General features: G+C 42.7%; 3 protein-coding genes across 5 annotated transcripts in view; 2 read left to right on the forward strand and 1 right to left on the reverse strand.

The window, feature by feature from the left end:
- Positions 1-643: 643 nt before the first annotated feature.
- Positions 644-5818, forward strand: btbd3a (BTB (POZ) domain containing 3a). Of its 2 annotated transcripts, XM_079278386.1 has the most exons (5): positions 644-759; positions 1127-1356; positions 2370-2460; positions 2783-2901; positions 3110-5818. In XM_079278386.1, the coding sequence occupies exons 2-5, from the start codon at positions 1190-1192 to the stop codon at positions 4140-4142; spliced, it is 1410 nt and encodes a 469-aa protein (XP_079134512.1). In that variant the 5' UTR covers positions 644-759; positions 1127-1189; the 3' UTR covers positions 4143-5818. The 2 variants fall into 2 exon arrangements, with proteins under 2 accessions (XP_079134512.1, XP_079134513.1); XM_079278387.1 differs by lacking the exon at positions 644-759 and having other exon boundaries at positions 1103-1356.
- A 1207-nt stretch (positions 5819-7025) lies between these two features.
- acaa1 (acetyl-CoA acyltransferase 1) lies at positions 7026-13835 on the forward strand. 2 transcript variants are annotated; one of them, XR_013772360.1, is made up of 13 exons: positions 7026-7250; positions 8946-9039; positions 9822-9879; positions 9967-10046; positions 10157-10199; positions 10277-10375; positions 10520-10600; positions 11250-11440; positions 11530-11709; positions 12127-12182; positions 12404-12549; positions 12627-13132; positions 13187-13835. XR_013772360.1 is itself a non-coding variant. In XM_079278390.1 (12 exons), the coding sequence occupies exons 1-12, from the start codon at positions 7119-7121 to the stop codon at positions 12730-12732; spliced, it is 1266 nt and encodes a 421-aa protein (XP_079134516.1). In that variant the 5' UTR covers positions 7026-7118; the 3' UTR covers positions 12733-13835. The 2 variants fall into 2 exon arrangements, 1 of the variants encoding a protein (XP_079134516.1); XM_079278390.1 differs by having other exon boundaries at positions 12627-13835.
- The window catches only part of LOC306785073 (ESF1 homolog), a 6187-nt gene continuing 2135 nt past the window's right edge, over positions 12623-16674 (reverse strand). Inside the window, exons 4-8 of the mRNA XM_079279297.1 lie at positions 16588-16671; positions 15716-15806; positions 14961-15049; positions 14725-14880; positions 12623-14290 (exon numbers count right to left, since the gene is read on the reverse strand). Coding sequence (XP_079135423.1) covers positions 13961-14290; positions 14725-14880; positions 14961-15049; positions 15716-15806; positions 16588-16671 — 750 coding nt within the window. The 3' untranslated portion in view covers positions 12623-13960. The remainder of the gene's footprint in view (positions 14291-14724; positions 14881-14960; positions 15050-15715; positions 15807-16587; positions 16672-16674) is intronic.

The raw sequence follows: 16674 nt of genomic DNA on the forward strand, positions 1-16674 counted from the left end.
AACATTGAAATTAATTGTGGAAGACATTTGAACAACAGAGACAAAAGTAGAAAGTAAACCTACAATAATTAAATGTACTGACAATAAAATAAACCTCAGACAAACGTGAGAAGAAAAGGTAAAAATACATAAAACTAAAGTATTTTTACTCATCAAATTTAAACCTAAATTCAAAGTCTGAAATGAATGGAATCATACTGATCAACAGTTTGTATTATAATTTCTTATTATTTTAGTTGTATGTGCAACATGTACAGTATGAACAAATCTGACAGAAAGACAGCTACGAGTCATTTTTACATCAAGGATGCATATAACTACATCAAGGATGCATATAACTTCATCAAGGATGCATATAACTTCATCAATAACACTTTACTCTACATCTATGTGTGAGGAGGACATCATGCCAATAGTGCAAAATGAAATGCAAATTATGCTGTAAAGGTGTAAAAGAATATGTAAGAGCACAAAAACGGTACATAAAGAAAATGAAATGCAGAATATCTTTGAATGACTTAATAAGTATCCTAGTATAAACGGGGACACGCACCAGTTACTTTCAGTAACAGCCAAGTGTCTTTGTAACTTCCGGCCACCAGGTGGCAGCGCCGTGCCGTTAATGAGTCGACTCTGCCGTAAACAGTAACAGAAGAAGCTAGCTACTGTAAACAAAGCTGAGCCGCTAGTCTGTCAAACAACTCAAAACCTGCGTAATGTGAAGAGAAGATAACATAAAAACATCCACATAACAGTAAAGTAAGTGGATACTGAGTTATTCATCAAATAGTTGAACGCTGACGGAGAAATTAACTCGAATAAATGGCCTTTTAGTTAGTCAGCTAACTAACTAGCATGAACATGCTAAAGTTAAGACTAAAAAGACACATCCGGGGGTTTGGACGTTGACAAGCTAACTATGTGTTTTATACTAAATTATTTTGACTACATTATATATATAGTCAGGATTGATTGGTGTAACGTTAAACAGCTGGTCTAAAGGACGTGGGTGTATGGCTAGCTTGGTTAACGTTGAGTTAGCTCAACAACATCGTAAAATCCAGACTTTTAAGCCAAGTTTTGTGGCTCTTTTCAGTGTCTGAATTTAAATCACTTGTCTCGGCAGTGCTCTCCAGACTGCCGGGCCCCGGAGCTGCCATGACCCGGCCTGCAGTCTGACTGGAAGATAATGGCTGCAGAGCTGTTTCCCACCAAGAAGCTGGTCCCCTCCGCCTCAGCGAGCAGCACCACCCCCTCCTCCATCCAGCAGCAGAACCTCACTAACAACAACAACAGGACCACCACCGCACAGGGCTGCTGCAGCTGGCAGGGCCTGTTCCCGACCATCCGAGAGAGGTCGGTCTGAACCCGCTCTGCTCCAAATAGTGATGGAGGCTGACAGGTCACCAGGAGAGGAGAGGCCATGTTCTCACCTGGTCCAGGACTGTACAGAAACTGGTTCTCTTGAGTTCCACTCATCTCTCACTAAAAAACACCTCAGCTGTGATGGAAGTACCCAGTACATGTATACAAACTTGTACTTTACGGGAGTATTTCCATTTTATGCTACTATATATTTTAACTTCTCCTCTATATTTCAGAGAGAAATATTACTTGAGAAGTATACTTTTTACTACATTTATTAGACACATTTATTTTATCTAAAAAGTAACAAAATGTTCATATGATGCAGAATTATACTACTAATCTACCCAGCAGAATACAAAGTATCTCAAACTGGCTCCACATTGACAAACTTCATGTATTTGTGAGTGATAAAACACAATAATGTCACTTTTACTTGTGATAATTTCAGTACATTTTTCTGATAATCAAAAGTTTGAGATCAGGACTTTTGCTTGTCATGGCGTATTTTTAGACGATGGTATTTCGACTTTAAATCAAAAGTAAGCTGAAGAAAACACCACAGAGCTCTAATGGTGACGTCATTGTTTGGTATTTTAAAAAAGAAGAGAAGAAGAAACTACATGAACAGTCACTAAGAATCATTCAGATGATTGGAAGTGATACTTCATTTCCTTTTTTGTTCTTTTTAAATAAGGAAACATTCTTTGCTTTGCTCCACCAAAGTAAAAGTAATGAGTCAAGTCAGATTTCTTTATGTGTTTGTCTCAGAGGACCTTTTAACCAAGTCTAAGCTTTACAGCTACATGTGAACATTAGAGGACTTGATTTTAAACAATAGATCCTGAGTGAGGAGGCCTTTGTTTGTTCCCCAAAATATTTCTTTTAACTTTATTTAACAAGACCTTGAGCAACATGTCCCAGAAGTTTAGATGTTCTAGTGTGTGGATACAAAGAGTCTTTTATTTTCATATTGTAAGATAAAATGTTTTGTGTCCTTGTAGGAATTCAGTCATGTTCAACAATGAGATAATGGCAGACGTTCACTTTGTGGTGGGGCCGCCTGGCGGGACGCAGCGAGTCCCGGGACATAAGGTAGAACCCGCCGCACGACACTCTCCAACCGTTTCAACCAAAGAAGTTTGACTCAGACCAGGCCAAGAGGCTGAAAGCTGGACAACATCCAAACTTTGGATGGTTACAACTTGTTTACCGTATCATTTTATAACAACAAATTGTTAAAAATTCACAAGTTCAGGCATAAAAATCAGGCCGAGGACCAAATATCTGACAGAAATGTGAATTTTACAAGTAGTAGTCCAACGTTAAAGGCCTGAGTGAGTGAGTCAGATTTGTGTCCGTTATTAGAGGTGATCGTGTCTCTTATGTCGTCCATGTCGTCCCTCTGCTCCGTCAGTACGTCCTGGCCGTCGGCAGCTCCGTGTTCCACGCCATGTTTTATGGAGAGCTGGCGGAGGACCAGGAAGAGATCCGGATCCCCGACGTGGAGCCTCCTTCGTTCCTGGCCATGCTGAAGTATGTCAACCTCTGATTCAGTGTTCATGGACAGTGATGGTGCTGTGTGGGCGTGTCTTTGACACAAGACACACAAAACAAATACTCATTATACTTCTCAATATAAAAAGTACCGACTAAAGGTGTTTGGACCTAATTGTACTGCGCCATGAAATGAGCAAAATGTATGTTTGTGACGTCGAGTTGATCCCTTCCGCCACCTTCTCAGGTACATCTACTGTGATGAGATCGACCTGTGTGCTGACACCGTGCTCGCCACCCTCTACGCCGCCAAAAAGTACATTGTACCTCACCTGGCCCGGGCCTGTGTCAACTTCCTGGAGACCAGCCTGAGCGCCAAGAACGCCTGCGTGCTGCTGTCTCAGAGCTGCCTGTTCGAGGAGCCCGACCTGACGCAGCGCTGCTGGGAGGTGATCGACGCCCAGGCCGAGCTCGCCCTGCGCTCCGAAGGCTTCTGCGACATCGACACCCAGACGCTGGAGAGCATCCTGCGGCGGGAGACCCTCAACGCCAAAGAGATGGTGGTGTTCGAGGCGGCGCTGAACTGGGCCGAGGCCGAGTGTCAACGGCAGGACCTGACGCCGACTATCGAGAACAAGCGCCTGATGCTGGGGAAGGCCATCTACCTGATCCGCATCCCCACGATGGTCCTGGAGGACTTCGCCAACGGGGCGGCGCAGTCCGGCGTGCTCACGCTCAACGAGACCAACGACATTTTCCTGTGGTACACCGCCGCTAACAAGCCCGAACTGCTGTTCTGCACCAAACCTCGTAAAGGCCTGGCGCCGCAGCGCTGCCATCGCTTCCAGTCCTGCGCCTACCGGAGCAACCAGTGGCGGTACCGCGGCCGCTGCGACAGCATCCAGTTCGCCGTGGACAAACGCGTCTTCATCGCCGGCTTCGGCCTGTACGGCTCCAGCTGCGGCTCGGCCGAGTACAGCGCCAAGATCGAGCTGAAGCGCCAGGGCGTGTCGATGGCCCAGAGGCACATCAAGTACTTCTCTGACGGCTCCAGCAGCACTTTCCCCGTGTCCTTCGACTACCCGGTGCAGATCGAGCCCGACACCTTCTACACCGCCAGCGTGGTGCTGGACGGCAACGAGCTCAGCTACTTCGGTCAGGAGGGCATGACAGAGGTGCAGTGTGGGAAAGTGACCTTCCAGTTCCAGTGCTCCTCGGACAGCACCAACGGCACCGGGGTGCAAGGGGGCCAGATCCCCGAACTTATCTTCTACGCCTGAGGACGGAGACTTTTACTTTGAAAGTGCGGAGACGAGTTCTCGGGTAGCTGTTGGAGGAGGGAGGGGCTCCTGAATTTGCTGCTGAGCCTCGGAGACGGAACGACGGTTCGGTTGGAACATGAAGGCGCTATTGAAGAAGACTGACACCTCACATTCCTTCACACCGCTGTTGTTGTGGTTGTTTTTGTTTACAGCAGCTGTTGTTGCGTTCGGGTCATCGCTGTTTCACTTTAGTAACGCAGGAGTTACAAACAAAGATGGGAGAATTTACTGAGAAATTGGATAAAACGCCCGGACAGGACAGTCTACTGCAGTGAATTAAATAGCTGACAAATCAAAGTACTTCATCGTAGTTTTTATCATCTAATATTGACAGAAAGCAGTCCTGATGTCCGAAAACACCCTGAGGGGTTAAAGGGAGAGTTACTATGTTAGCACCAGTAACATACATTTTGTCATAATCCGACACAAATACACACACCACCTAATCTCAACATTGCTTTGTGCTGATTGGTTGATCTAACGTCATGTCAGGAGGCGGGTCTGAACCTGACACATTAACGCTAAACCCAAAATCTGTACACGTATCTCTGAATAATTACTATTTTCTTTATCAATTTCATTGATGATTAATCCATTTTTTTATGATACTTTATTAACTCGGAGACAAGTTTAAACTGTTCGTCTCGCGGATCAGTCGACGAAACTTTTGAGCACAATCCTCTTCCACAGCACATTTTACTTGAACTACACTCAATGACTTCTAAATGTGCAGCAAAAAGATACACTTACAAACAAATATAATGAATACTTCAAATACTGAAGCCAGCAGCTCTAAAGCGTTCGTTTTTTAAGTGTTGACATTCTGCCATCGTCTCCACAAAACAAAACAGGTTTTCGGTTTCTTGCCTTAAAAATGATGCGTTCAGTTTCATGAATCACAGAGATGTTAAAATGTTTAAATGAAGCTCATTCAATTTAAATTTAAAGATCTGGAAACATTCCTGCTGTTACTGTAGAACTGAAGGCCTTTTAAACAAATGAAGCACTCCTTTGATGTTTTAACCTGTGCAGGTGTTTACTGCTGGTTGTTTTGGTTCTTAAAGGTTCTCTTTACGACGTTCGGAGCATCAATATAGCAGCAAACAACTATGTTCTTTGTAAAGATATAGTGGAGTAATGGCTACCTGAGCAGATAACGACTCGCTCTCTCTTTGTTTGTGTCGTAATCTGAGTGTCTCGGTGCTTTGTTGACCGGTTACAGCTGATAACGCCGTCCCGACCTGCGGTTTCTCAGTAAAACACCGTTTCCTCTGCCAGCACTTTTTGTTTGTGTTGTATTTAACAAACAGTATTCCTCAGACATCATTCCAACAGATAGTCAACAACTTCTATGCTTTTATTTTGAAAAACAACATGTTTGTACTGCATCCTGACTTAGTGTTTCATTCATGTTGCAGTCGTGTAAATATTTCTGTGTTCGTGTCCTCTGCTTCTTCATCTGCTCTCTTTGAAAATTGAGGGAAAACAGTTTTATATGATTCTATATTGAAGAAACATATTTTTGGATGTCTTTGTTTCCTGTTATCTGATTCCAACCAGAATGTGCAGTGAGCTGGTGGCCTTATGAATGTGTTGTTGTGACAAATTTGGAAATAAAAGGTTGAGATGTAAAACGTGGTTTTGTTCTGTTCATCCCGCATCCAAGCAGAGGTGAAAATGTATCTCCGTACAGTCACTCAAGTACTAAAGTACAAATATGAGGTACTCCTACTAGTATTTTCTTTTCATGCTACTTTCTACTTCTACTCCACTACGTGTGTCTTGACAGCGTCAGTTACTTTACAAATAAAGATTTCCTCACACAAAACATGAAGAATACAGTTTATACGACTCAACTCAAACCATTAGTCCTTGAGTCAATTTGACAGAAACTGATTTGTAAAATATAACTTTGTTTTGACAAAAAAAAAGTCCACAATGAAAATAATCATGAAGTAATAGTTCAAATGATCACCTCAACAGTCACATCCTGCTTTTAATTTTATGCATGAGTGATAATGATCAAATGATATGATATATGATAGTATAGCTGTCACAGGGGACATTTTTATACTTATATTTTTAAGTACATTTTCCTGATTATACTTACATACTTTTACTTAAATAACACAATGCAGGACTTTTACATGTAACAGAGTCTTTTTACAGTGTGGTATTATTGGTATTATTGAAGTATTACTGTAAGAGCCATGTTGTTGTTTTTGTTTATGTACAACCTCCCACCACATGGGGGCGTAGTGCCGGTGTGATTCAGGCACAGGTAATAGAATCAGAGGGGTTATTGGACACAGGTTGTTGCTCATCGGCGGAAGCAAACTGTTTTTAGGCCGTGCAGATTTAACGAATGCAAATATTATGATTTATTGGTGTGAGGAGAAAATGGATAACTGAAGAGAAAGTGGTGAACTCTGATTATGTGAGAAATAAAATGCCTGTATGTAACTTTGTTATTTATGGCACGCGTCAGAACAAGCATGACAGCAACCGCAGTGACGTTTTTTATTGGGAAGCAACGGTCACTACAATTACTAATGTTACATCAATGAGTACTTTTACTCTTTATAGTTTAAGCACATTTTGATGCTCATGCTTTTTGTACATTTAGTCTACTTCAGTAAAAATGTTGAATGCAGGACTTGTAACCGTGTATTTCTACACTGCAGTACTACAGCGTATTTCTTCGTCGTATTACTAATGTTGCATCAAATACATCTAGGGAAGTAAACCGGAACCGGAAATGTTTCAGTCGGACACAACGCAGATAAAAACCGCTCGGACTCGAGTTGCTGCAGTTTGTCCCTCCGCGCTTTCCATCCTGCCAGTTGACAGCTGAGAGCGAAGTACAAACTAAACAGGCCGTTTGCAGCCGCGTTAACGTCGCAGATTAAACTCTAGTTTTCTTTTAGTGTCGACATGCACAGAATAAAAATCATCTCGGGCCACTTGTCGGAGTGCAGATCTGCGGGGAGCAGCAGTCCGGAGGACGTGGTGGTGGTGCACGGACGCAGGACGGCTATCGGGAAAGCGAAGAGAGGAGCGTTTAAGGTAACTTAAGAGAGGAGCGTTTAAGGTAACTTTAAGAGAGGAGCGTTTAAGGTAACTTTAAGAGAGGAGCGTTTAAGGTAACTTTAAGAGAGGAGCGTTTCAGGTAACTTTAAGAGAGGAGCGTTTCAGGTAACTTAAGAGAGGAGCGTTTAAGGTAACTTTAAGAGAGGAGCGTTTCAGGTAACTTTAAGAGAGGAGCGTTTAAGGTAACTTTAAGAGAGGAGCGTTTAAGGTAACTTTAAGAGAGGAGCGTTTCAGGTAACTTTAAGAGAGGAGCGTTTCAGGTAACTAGACCATGCGATTGTCATACAAGCATAAAGTTATGCAGTATTTATTGCTGTAACTTAGTTTTCTTTTTGTGTTTTACATGTAGCCTACATCAATCTGACAGTGGTGTTTCACCAAAGTGGCAAAAACATGATAAATGTTGCTCTGTTATGTATGTATGTATGTATATATGTATATATGTATATATGTGTATATGTGTATATATATGTATATATATATATAGCTAGATATTATTGTAATGTTTCGGACCTTTGCCCGAGGAGATTTTCTCGATCTGGACCTTTTGGAATTTTAGTTGAATACCCCTGCTTTAAAGCGAAGAGAGGAGCGTTTAAGGTAACTTTAACTGGTTCATCAAGCTGATTCAGGGAGGAAAACCAACTGTACTGTGGAAGAAGTAGTAGGATCCTTTACTTGTAAAATAAATACACTGTGCAATACTACAATTATTCTCTCTGTTTATATAATATTTTAGTTATTGTGGATTTTTTGCTTGTTTTACTTATTTCATATTATTTACGGTTTTATTACTTTATTATTGTTTTGATCTTGTTTTTTACTATGTCTCTTGTTTGCACTATGCTGTTGTAATCCTGTACATTTCTGCCACTAAGGGACTAATAAAGGATTATTTTATCTTAAAAGTACTTTTTCAAGAGGCTTTTTAAAGAGTTTATGTAGCTTAAGAAGTAGTAGAACACAAAGGAACATTTCATCCTTCAGTTTATCACAAACATTCAACATCAACACGTCTGGAGATCCGTGTTGTAATATTTTAAGCAACTAAAGCTTAATGTGGTGATGTAAAAAGTACAATATTTACCTGTGAGATGTGGTATGAAGTCATTCTCAAGTGAATGTACTAAGTTACATTCGAACACTGGTTTCTGCAAATAAACGAATGATGACGCTGAGGTCAAACTATTCAATATTTTACTAAAATAAATCAAAGTTCAGTGGAAAATCCAAATGAGTGTATGTGAACTTATTTCTTCTTCTTTCCTTTCTTTCACATAAATCATCTCACGACCCCTCAGATGTATCTGGTGACACTTTGGAGGGGCCCGACCCTTAGGTTGGGAACCACAGGACCATAGTAGCTTATAAAGTAGTTCACACTAGTTCCACTCTGAGCAGCTTTAATAACAACACACGCGGCTACATTGATGCTTCAGCATCGACTTTCTAATGTCAGAACCAGGTGTCAGTCACAGGCGACGCTTCACTGCACGAGTACTTTTACTACATGAAGCTGATGATACTTGTGTACTTGTACCACGTGAAGCAGAGAATACTTCTGTCTACTGATAGTTGTACTACATGAAGCTGAGAATAGCTTCACTACTACCGCGCTGCAGACTGAAGCAGAGAGAACTGGTATAATTAAGCCCTTCCGTTCGCCTGCAGGTCACGACGCCTGACGAGCTGCTGAGTGCTGTGATGACCGCTGTGCTCGCAGATGTCGGCCTTTCACCCGACAAGCTGGGAGACGTTTGTGTCGGTGAGACGAGACTTCATTTCTCCACATCGTTCTTTGACCGACGTCATGCTGTGGGCGTCGACTGAAATACTAATTTAATATTTGATTGAATGTTAATTCTTCAGATGTCTATAAAACTGCTCTGCATTGTGAAATGGAAAGTAACTAAGTCCATTTACTCAAGTACTGATCTTAAGTACAACTTTGTACTTCATTTGAGTGGTGTTTTCATTGTATGCTACTTTTTACTTCTACTTCTCACAGATGCATATTGTACTTTTTACTTTACTACATTTATTTCATAACTTTAGTTACTTTGCAGAACACTTTAGTGATCTCTTGTTGAAATTCACAAAGCACCCATCGTTACATCCACCAGTTAAAATGAGCTGCATCTTTACCAGCTGCAACATTAAAGTCATGAACACGTGAATGCATCAACTATTATAATCCAGTGGTTTAATACACATTATTCTGAAACAGACCACGCTGCCTGGCAAGTACTTAACTTCTTATGGTGGTACTTAAGTATAAGTATATTTTGATGCTAATACTTCTGTACTTTTGCTGGAGTAAGATTTTAAATGCAAGACTTTTAACGGAGTATTTCTACACTGTGTTGTTGCTCCGAGTACTTCTTCAGCCACTGGTTGTGAAACACATTAAGATATATTATATATTAAGACATGGGAATACGAACAGGCAGCTGTATATATATTTTTGTTTCTTAAATGCAGAAAAATTGTAAATAAACGTACTTAAAAATGCACTCTTCGTTGACCTGTGTGTGTTGCTGTCTGCAGGTAACGTGCTGCAGCCCGGTGCCGGTGCTATGATGGCCAGGGTGGCTCACTTCCTCAGGTCAGACTCGTCATCATCACGGATTCACACGCTCTTCTTCCTTCATTCAGTCACAGTGGGTCTCACGGCTCTCTGTCTTTGTTTCAGCGGCTTTCCAGAGACGGTACCGACTTACACCGTCAACCGACAGTGCTCCTCCGGACTGCAGGCGCTGTTCAACATCGCAGGTACAAACTCCTCAATCATCGCTCATATATATACACACTATATATATATATATATATATATATATATATATATATAAAATCTACACCGTGTGTTTACTCTGTTTGTGCAGGAGCCATCCGGAGCAGATCCATTGACCTGGGCCTCGCCTGTGGGTACGTTTCTCCATCATTCAGACTGTAAAAAGACAGTTAAAATCAACTGTTTTTTACACTGTGTGTGTGTGTGTCAGCGTGGAGAGCATGTCTCTGCGTGAGGTAGGAGATCCAGGAGATTTGAGCTCCAGAATGACGGCCGTCGACAAAGCCAGAGACTGCATCATCCCGATGGGGTGAGACCTCTGCTGCTCACACAATGCTGCAGAATACTGTGTTTTAACTGAAGGCCTCTGACTTTCAATCGAAAGCTATAATCCCAAACTGAATGTCTATTGCAACTCAATCATGTTGGCAACTAATGTTCTTTGTTTTTACAGCATCACCTCAGAGAACGTGGCGGAGAGATTCGGGGTCTCCAGAGAAAAGCAGGACGCCTTCGCTCTCAGTTCTCAGCAGAAGTGAGCGAGTCAAAGTTGTTGTGCCTCCGTGCTGTTCAGGCTGTCCGTCCATCCGTCCCTTTCTCGTGACCGCTATTTCTCAGGAAGACCTTTGGGCAATGCCTTCGACTTTGGCACAAACGTGCCGGGATGAACTTATTAGAGTTTGGTGGTCAGAGGTCTCTGTCTTCACAAAACACATTTGTGGCCGTAACTCAAGAATTTGTATTCTAATTATGACAGTTTCACTCAAACGTCTAATTGGATAAAATGATCAGTAATAGGGTATCAGGAAAATGTACTTAAAGTATTAAAAGCATAGAAATGTGACTTATTAGATTAATACCCATGCATTATTGTAAAAGCAGGTTTTAGTATAGTCTATTATAAAAACCTCATAAATAAGTCATAATATAGCATTTTATAAAAGTCATTAAAAAATGTAAAGTAAGTCAATATATTAGAATAAAATGATATTATTATACGTCAGGAAAAATGTCAGTATTTTATATCATGAAACCTTTCCTAATTAATGCATTGATTATCTTACTGATGGACCTTACTGATACCTCTGCAGAATATATAGATATTTAATTCATTATTATCATAATGGTTGATGTAATGGGTGATGTTTGACAGGACACCAACACATTTAACCTGCTTCACACAGAGCGGCCCGGGCGCAGAGCACGGGTCTGTTCCGGCAGGAGATCGTTCCCGTCACCGTCAGGTGTGTGGACGAGCAGGGCAACGAGCGCGAGGCGGTGGTCTGCGAGGACGACGGGATCAGAGCGGGAACGACTCTGGCGGGACTGCGCAAACTGCGGCCGGTCTTCAAAGCCGGCGGCAGCGCCACAGCAGGTCGGTCTGCTTCACTGGCAGCGGAACGCGCTCGCCTCTCGCGCTCGCCTCTCGCGGCCGACTCTCAAAACCACGCGTTGCGTCTGCAGGTAACTCCAGCCAGCTGAGCGACGGGGCGGCGGCCGTGCTGATTGGTCGCAGGTCTGCGGTCGAGGCTCTGGGTCTTCCGGTCCTGGGGGTCCTGAGGGCCAGTGCGGTGGTGGGGGTCCCCCCGGATGTTATGGGTATAGGACCAGCATTCGCCATCCCCGCAGCTCTGGAGCAGGCTGGTAAGGCGTGACATTTACTCAAGTATTTTCAATTTTATGTTATACTTTATACTTCTACATGTCGGAGGGAAATATTCTACTTTTTAGGGGACTACATTTATTTGTTCAACTTAAATTAAATGGAGAGTACCGTAATACAAAATATCAACAAATAAAATGGTTTTAAAAATATAAATGCTTTTACTTCAGTCACATTTTTAACACAGGAAGTTTACTCGTAGTATTAATACTTTTATTTAACAAAAAGATCTTCCACCACTGCCTCTGTTATATTTAGTGTGTAAAACTGGAAGTTCTCATAGTAGATGTTGGTCAGAACAATGGTAAATATAGTTATTAATATTTAATCATCCTGAAAGTACTCTTGTCAATCAGCGGTTTATGCGTCAGAGTTGATGAAACTCTTTCCTCCCTCAGGACTAACTGTGGCCGACGTCGACGTGTTTGAAATCAACGAGGCTTTTGCCAGTCAGGTGAGTTCAGACCGAAATGTGCTTTCTGTTTCAGGAGATAAGTCACTTTCTGTTTTTATCTCAACACACAAGCGCAACAAAGCTTAAGACTCTGTCTGAAACAGTATCTGTTACTCAGAATCTATTTTCTCCTAAAAGATAAAGAAACTAACCACGCTGAGGAGAGAACAGGCGTTGCAGTACAGGTGTGAGTGTTTTGTTGACCCTTTGCTGCGGCTCAGGTGGTGTACTGCGTGGAGAAGCTGGGGATCCCGCTGGAGAAGGTGAATCCTAACGGGGGCGCCATCGCTCTGGGTCACCCTCTGGGCTGCACCGGCATGCGACAGGTGGTGACGCTGCTCAACGAGCTCAGACGCAGAGGCAGGAGGTTCGTCTCAACCCGCAAACACAACCGCCATTCTTCTTACCGGCGAGCGCGTTGACGCTCCCCTCTTGTGCCTGCAGGGCGTACGGCGTGGTGTCCATGTGCATCGGGACCGGGATGGGAGCGGCCGCTGTGTTCGAGTACCCCGGACCGCAGGAGCCAAATCAAGACCACGTCACTGATTAAGAGCCCCTTTCAGACATGACAAGTATTCGGCCTCCTTAAGACCTCATGTTTTCTGTACGGCTCTATTGGACACGTACCATCAAGATGTTCAGACAGCACGGCGACCAATTACAACAGGTTGACACTTTAAATGTTTTTGCCGGCTACCGGAGCTGCTTAAAGGCAGAATGAGGCACGAGAAGCCGCTGTCTGTATCCGCAGAGAGCATCCTTTGAGCTGGCGCTGCTGTACTTTAGATGTTAGTACTTGTATAGAAGACACTTCAAACGGCACCTGATTAAGTGCCTTTGACTTCATGTTGCTAATCAAGCCACTGACTCGTCATCCTTTAATTCTTCAATTAAAAACAGGTAAGCTGCAGACAATAGGTTTACTGTGTTTTCTGTAAACTGTCCTGAAAGTAAAAAACACAACCTTCTTGCCGTCATATGGAAACTAATTAGCAGCATGGCAGAATGGGTTGAATGAACTGTCGATCAAGGTTTTAATATTCCCACTCATCAAAACACACCATTTCATATTTAGCTGCAGAAATCAGGAATTTGTGTGTGAAGAGTTATATTTTCTGTGTGTCTGATGTTACATATACATTATGTTTTGTCAAATCTAAGGACCAATCTACAGATAATGGGCCTCATGCAAGAGCGTTCCAGTCCGATTAATTACAACCAGCTGTTAATGAGGGCGTGTGGGTTCTTGAGATGATAGGGATGTCCATGTGAGTCCAACATTTGACCTAAATGTGCATCTGACACACTGATTGTAGCTCCTAAAACTAGCTCCTCGATCCGAATACTGGAGGTCCTGGTTCAAAAACATGAATGTTATCTTTAAATTATTGATTTGATGTGAAAGTGACGCGGCGTAGCGAGAAGACGTCTCACTCTGAACTACAGGAGACGAGTATTAAGAGGCTCTAATGACGTCCGACGGGTCGGAACCACAATCTGAAGATGAAATTGAGGAATCTGTTGTGCTACTTGTTCTTGCATGAGGCTCAATCGATCCGTTCTCTACAAGGACTTTGAAATAACTTTGTGACCGTGAAGAATGTTTTCACTGAACTGATTTTCTATGTGAAACAATAAAACATTTCAACATGATCCGATGCAGCAGGACTCAGTTTTTACTCAACATCGTGCTGGACTCCTCATCTCGTGGTATTTGTCCTCTGGAGGCCGTGTTGAACCAGAGTCTCGGTCCGCTTTCGTGTGAAAGTGAGTCAAACCTACATGAGCTTCTGCTTCTTCCGAGCCTGAAACTGCTCCGTTTTGCTTTTGATGGACTTGATGAGCAGAGACAAACCGGGGTCCATGGATTTCTTGGAGGTGCTCTCCTCCGCCGGCGCGCTAGAGTTATTTTCCACTTCCTGTTTGCCAGCTTCGGTGCTCAGCGCGTCCTCCGTCTGCCGCCGCTCCTCCTCCTCCCCTCGCCTGCGCTGCTTCTCAGCCAGGATGCTCTGCGTGGCGTTGGTCTTCTTGTAGTTGGGGTGGGACGGGTCCAGGTTGAACAGGTGGGAGGTGAACATGGCCTGGAAACGAGTGTCTTTCACGTCCACCTGGACACACAGAACATAAGGACACAGGTCAGGAGACATTTAAATCACCGTACTTCTGTACGTTTCATCCATTTAACAACAGAGCGAGCAGACTCCCCACTGTGTGTTTCACTGTTGGCATTCATTAGACTTACACAGCAGCCACCACCTAAGGGTGCCTGCAGGAGGAGTTATACTTATATATTATAAATGTACTTATAAAAAAGAAGCTGCACAGCATGCAAAGTCTGATGTTATGAAGGAAGCGTTGAACTATACACACATGTTTATAAACTGAGAGGAGGGGGGCTTCAGTAAAGTGCTACTATTCGGGGTAAAGCACCACAAATGAAAAGATATTTGCTTGTGTTTATAAATGAGGGTGAACCGGTGGTCCCCACAGCATGTTTTTAAGTTCTGGTCCAGCCCAACAACATGCTTCTCATTGCACAGACCTGGAATTGGTCGCCGTCCGGCGGCTCCTCGCCCTTCTTCAGCAGCTTCTTCCTCTTCTGCTTGCTCAGGTTCTGCTGCTCCACGATCTTGTCGTAGTTGAAGTGTTTGTGTTTGGCTTCGTTGCCGTCGTCCTCCATCAGCAGAGCCATCTCGGCCTGCACACACACAAACACGGGTTCAGAGGTGGTCGGCGCTCGGGTCTACAGCTTTGGTGATTTGGGAACTGAACTCTGACCTTTTGTTTCTCCAGCTCCTCTGCCTCCTCGGCTGTCCGCTCTTCCTTCTGCTTCTTCTTCTTCCCCCATTTCTGTTTCTTCTTCATGTCTGCAAACACATCAGACAACACTGATCATCAACATGCTGCTGAACTAAAGAATAATCTAAACTCAAAACTGTACCAACTGATAACAAGCAAAGATCAAGAATGACTTTTCTTTTACGTTTTTCAGAAGAGCTTTAGTTTCAGTGTCGGCGTGCTCTTGTTATAATGTCTCAGATGTATCTGACCACATAGACATGAAATATAATGCATGGTTGGAGAAATGTGGAGGAGTGTGTCCATGATGTTGAAATCTTTAGATTTGGGAAGCAACTTGAGCACCTTTCCACTTCCACACTCACTACTTGACACCAGACCTGAATAGCTCGTTTAAATGGCATTTGATCTGCTGCAACATTTAAATCATCTTCTTGTTGTTTAATTCTATAAGACTAGAATGCATGTGGAAAAACAACGAGGATTAACTGTAAATATAAAGTAAACTGTACTTTTTAATCATTTTAACAATTTACAGAAACAGTTACTTTGTCTACAGAAAATGTGTATTGTTTTCCATTGTTGCTTTCTTATATTACTTCATGTAAATACACAGTTTTTCACCGACTTGTGTGTACATTATAGTTAAATGTATATTGTTCTTTTCTCCACGTTCACACAGAGGTGATGGACAATAACTGGAGCACGAGACTGAGATCGACGGTATCGGTCACCTGTAGCGGCGAGCTCCTCGGCGAAGAAGGGGTCGCTGAGATCAACGTCTGGAGGAAGGTCTTCGTCACTGAGCTCCTCCTCATCCTCTCCCTGATGCAAAAGAAAATAGAAAGCGGATTATTGAAACCGTACAATCACAAGTCTGTTGGTTGAGTGAAGTTTCTAAAGTAGACTCAGTTAGTGCGACATGTCGGCTAAGATCATATTCACAGCTGTTTAGAAAACCCACTTGTCTCTAAGATGCGGTGAGTAGTAAACAGAGTGCTTGTGGTAACATCTCACAACATCTGTCAGAAATAACTCACAGGGACCAGATGTACAAACGCTGTTTGTGGTGAACGTGTCACATTGTACGAGTTAGCTGCTGGTGAAACAACATATTGGGGATTTAATATATTGTGAGAGATTTTGATGTTTTTTGATCATTTTAACATTTGAATTGTTTATGAGCGATGAATTTCATCACTTTGTATTTACATTTGAGCCATCGCCTACATGGACAGCATGTTTCCTTTACCTAAATAAAGAGATCCGATACATTAACAATGTGTGTATAAAGAGATCCGATACATTAACAATGTGTGTATAAAGAGATCCGATACATTAACAATGTGTGTATAAAGAGATCCGATACATTAACAATGTGTGTATAAAGAGATCCGATACATTAACAATGTGTGTATAAAGAGATCCGATACATTAACAATGTGTGTATAAAGAGATCCGATACATTAACAATGTGTGTAGAGTTAAAGAGAGAGATTCGAGAGGAATGCCGATGCATTCTTTGTGCGTTCAGCAGAGTTCTACGCATCTGGCCGCTGTTATTAACTGTGAAGTGCTGTTTGTGTTGGAGGACAGTTCCTCTTACCTCTTTGCTTTGAGACTTCTTCTGCTTCTTCTTGTCTTTCTTCTTCTGCAAGAACCCCTCCCAGGGCGTCAGCTTGTTCTTTCCCTC

Source organism: Melanostigma gelatinosum, assembly GCF_949748355.1.
Source record: "Melanostigma gelatinosum genome assembly, chromosome: 11".
In the NCBI taxonomy this organism is placed as follows: domain Eukaryota; kingdom Metazoa; phylum Chordata; class Actinopteri; order Perciformes; family Zoarcidae; genus Melanostigma; species Melanostigma gelatinosum.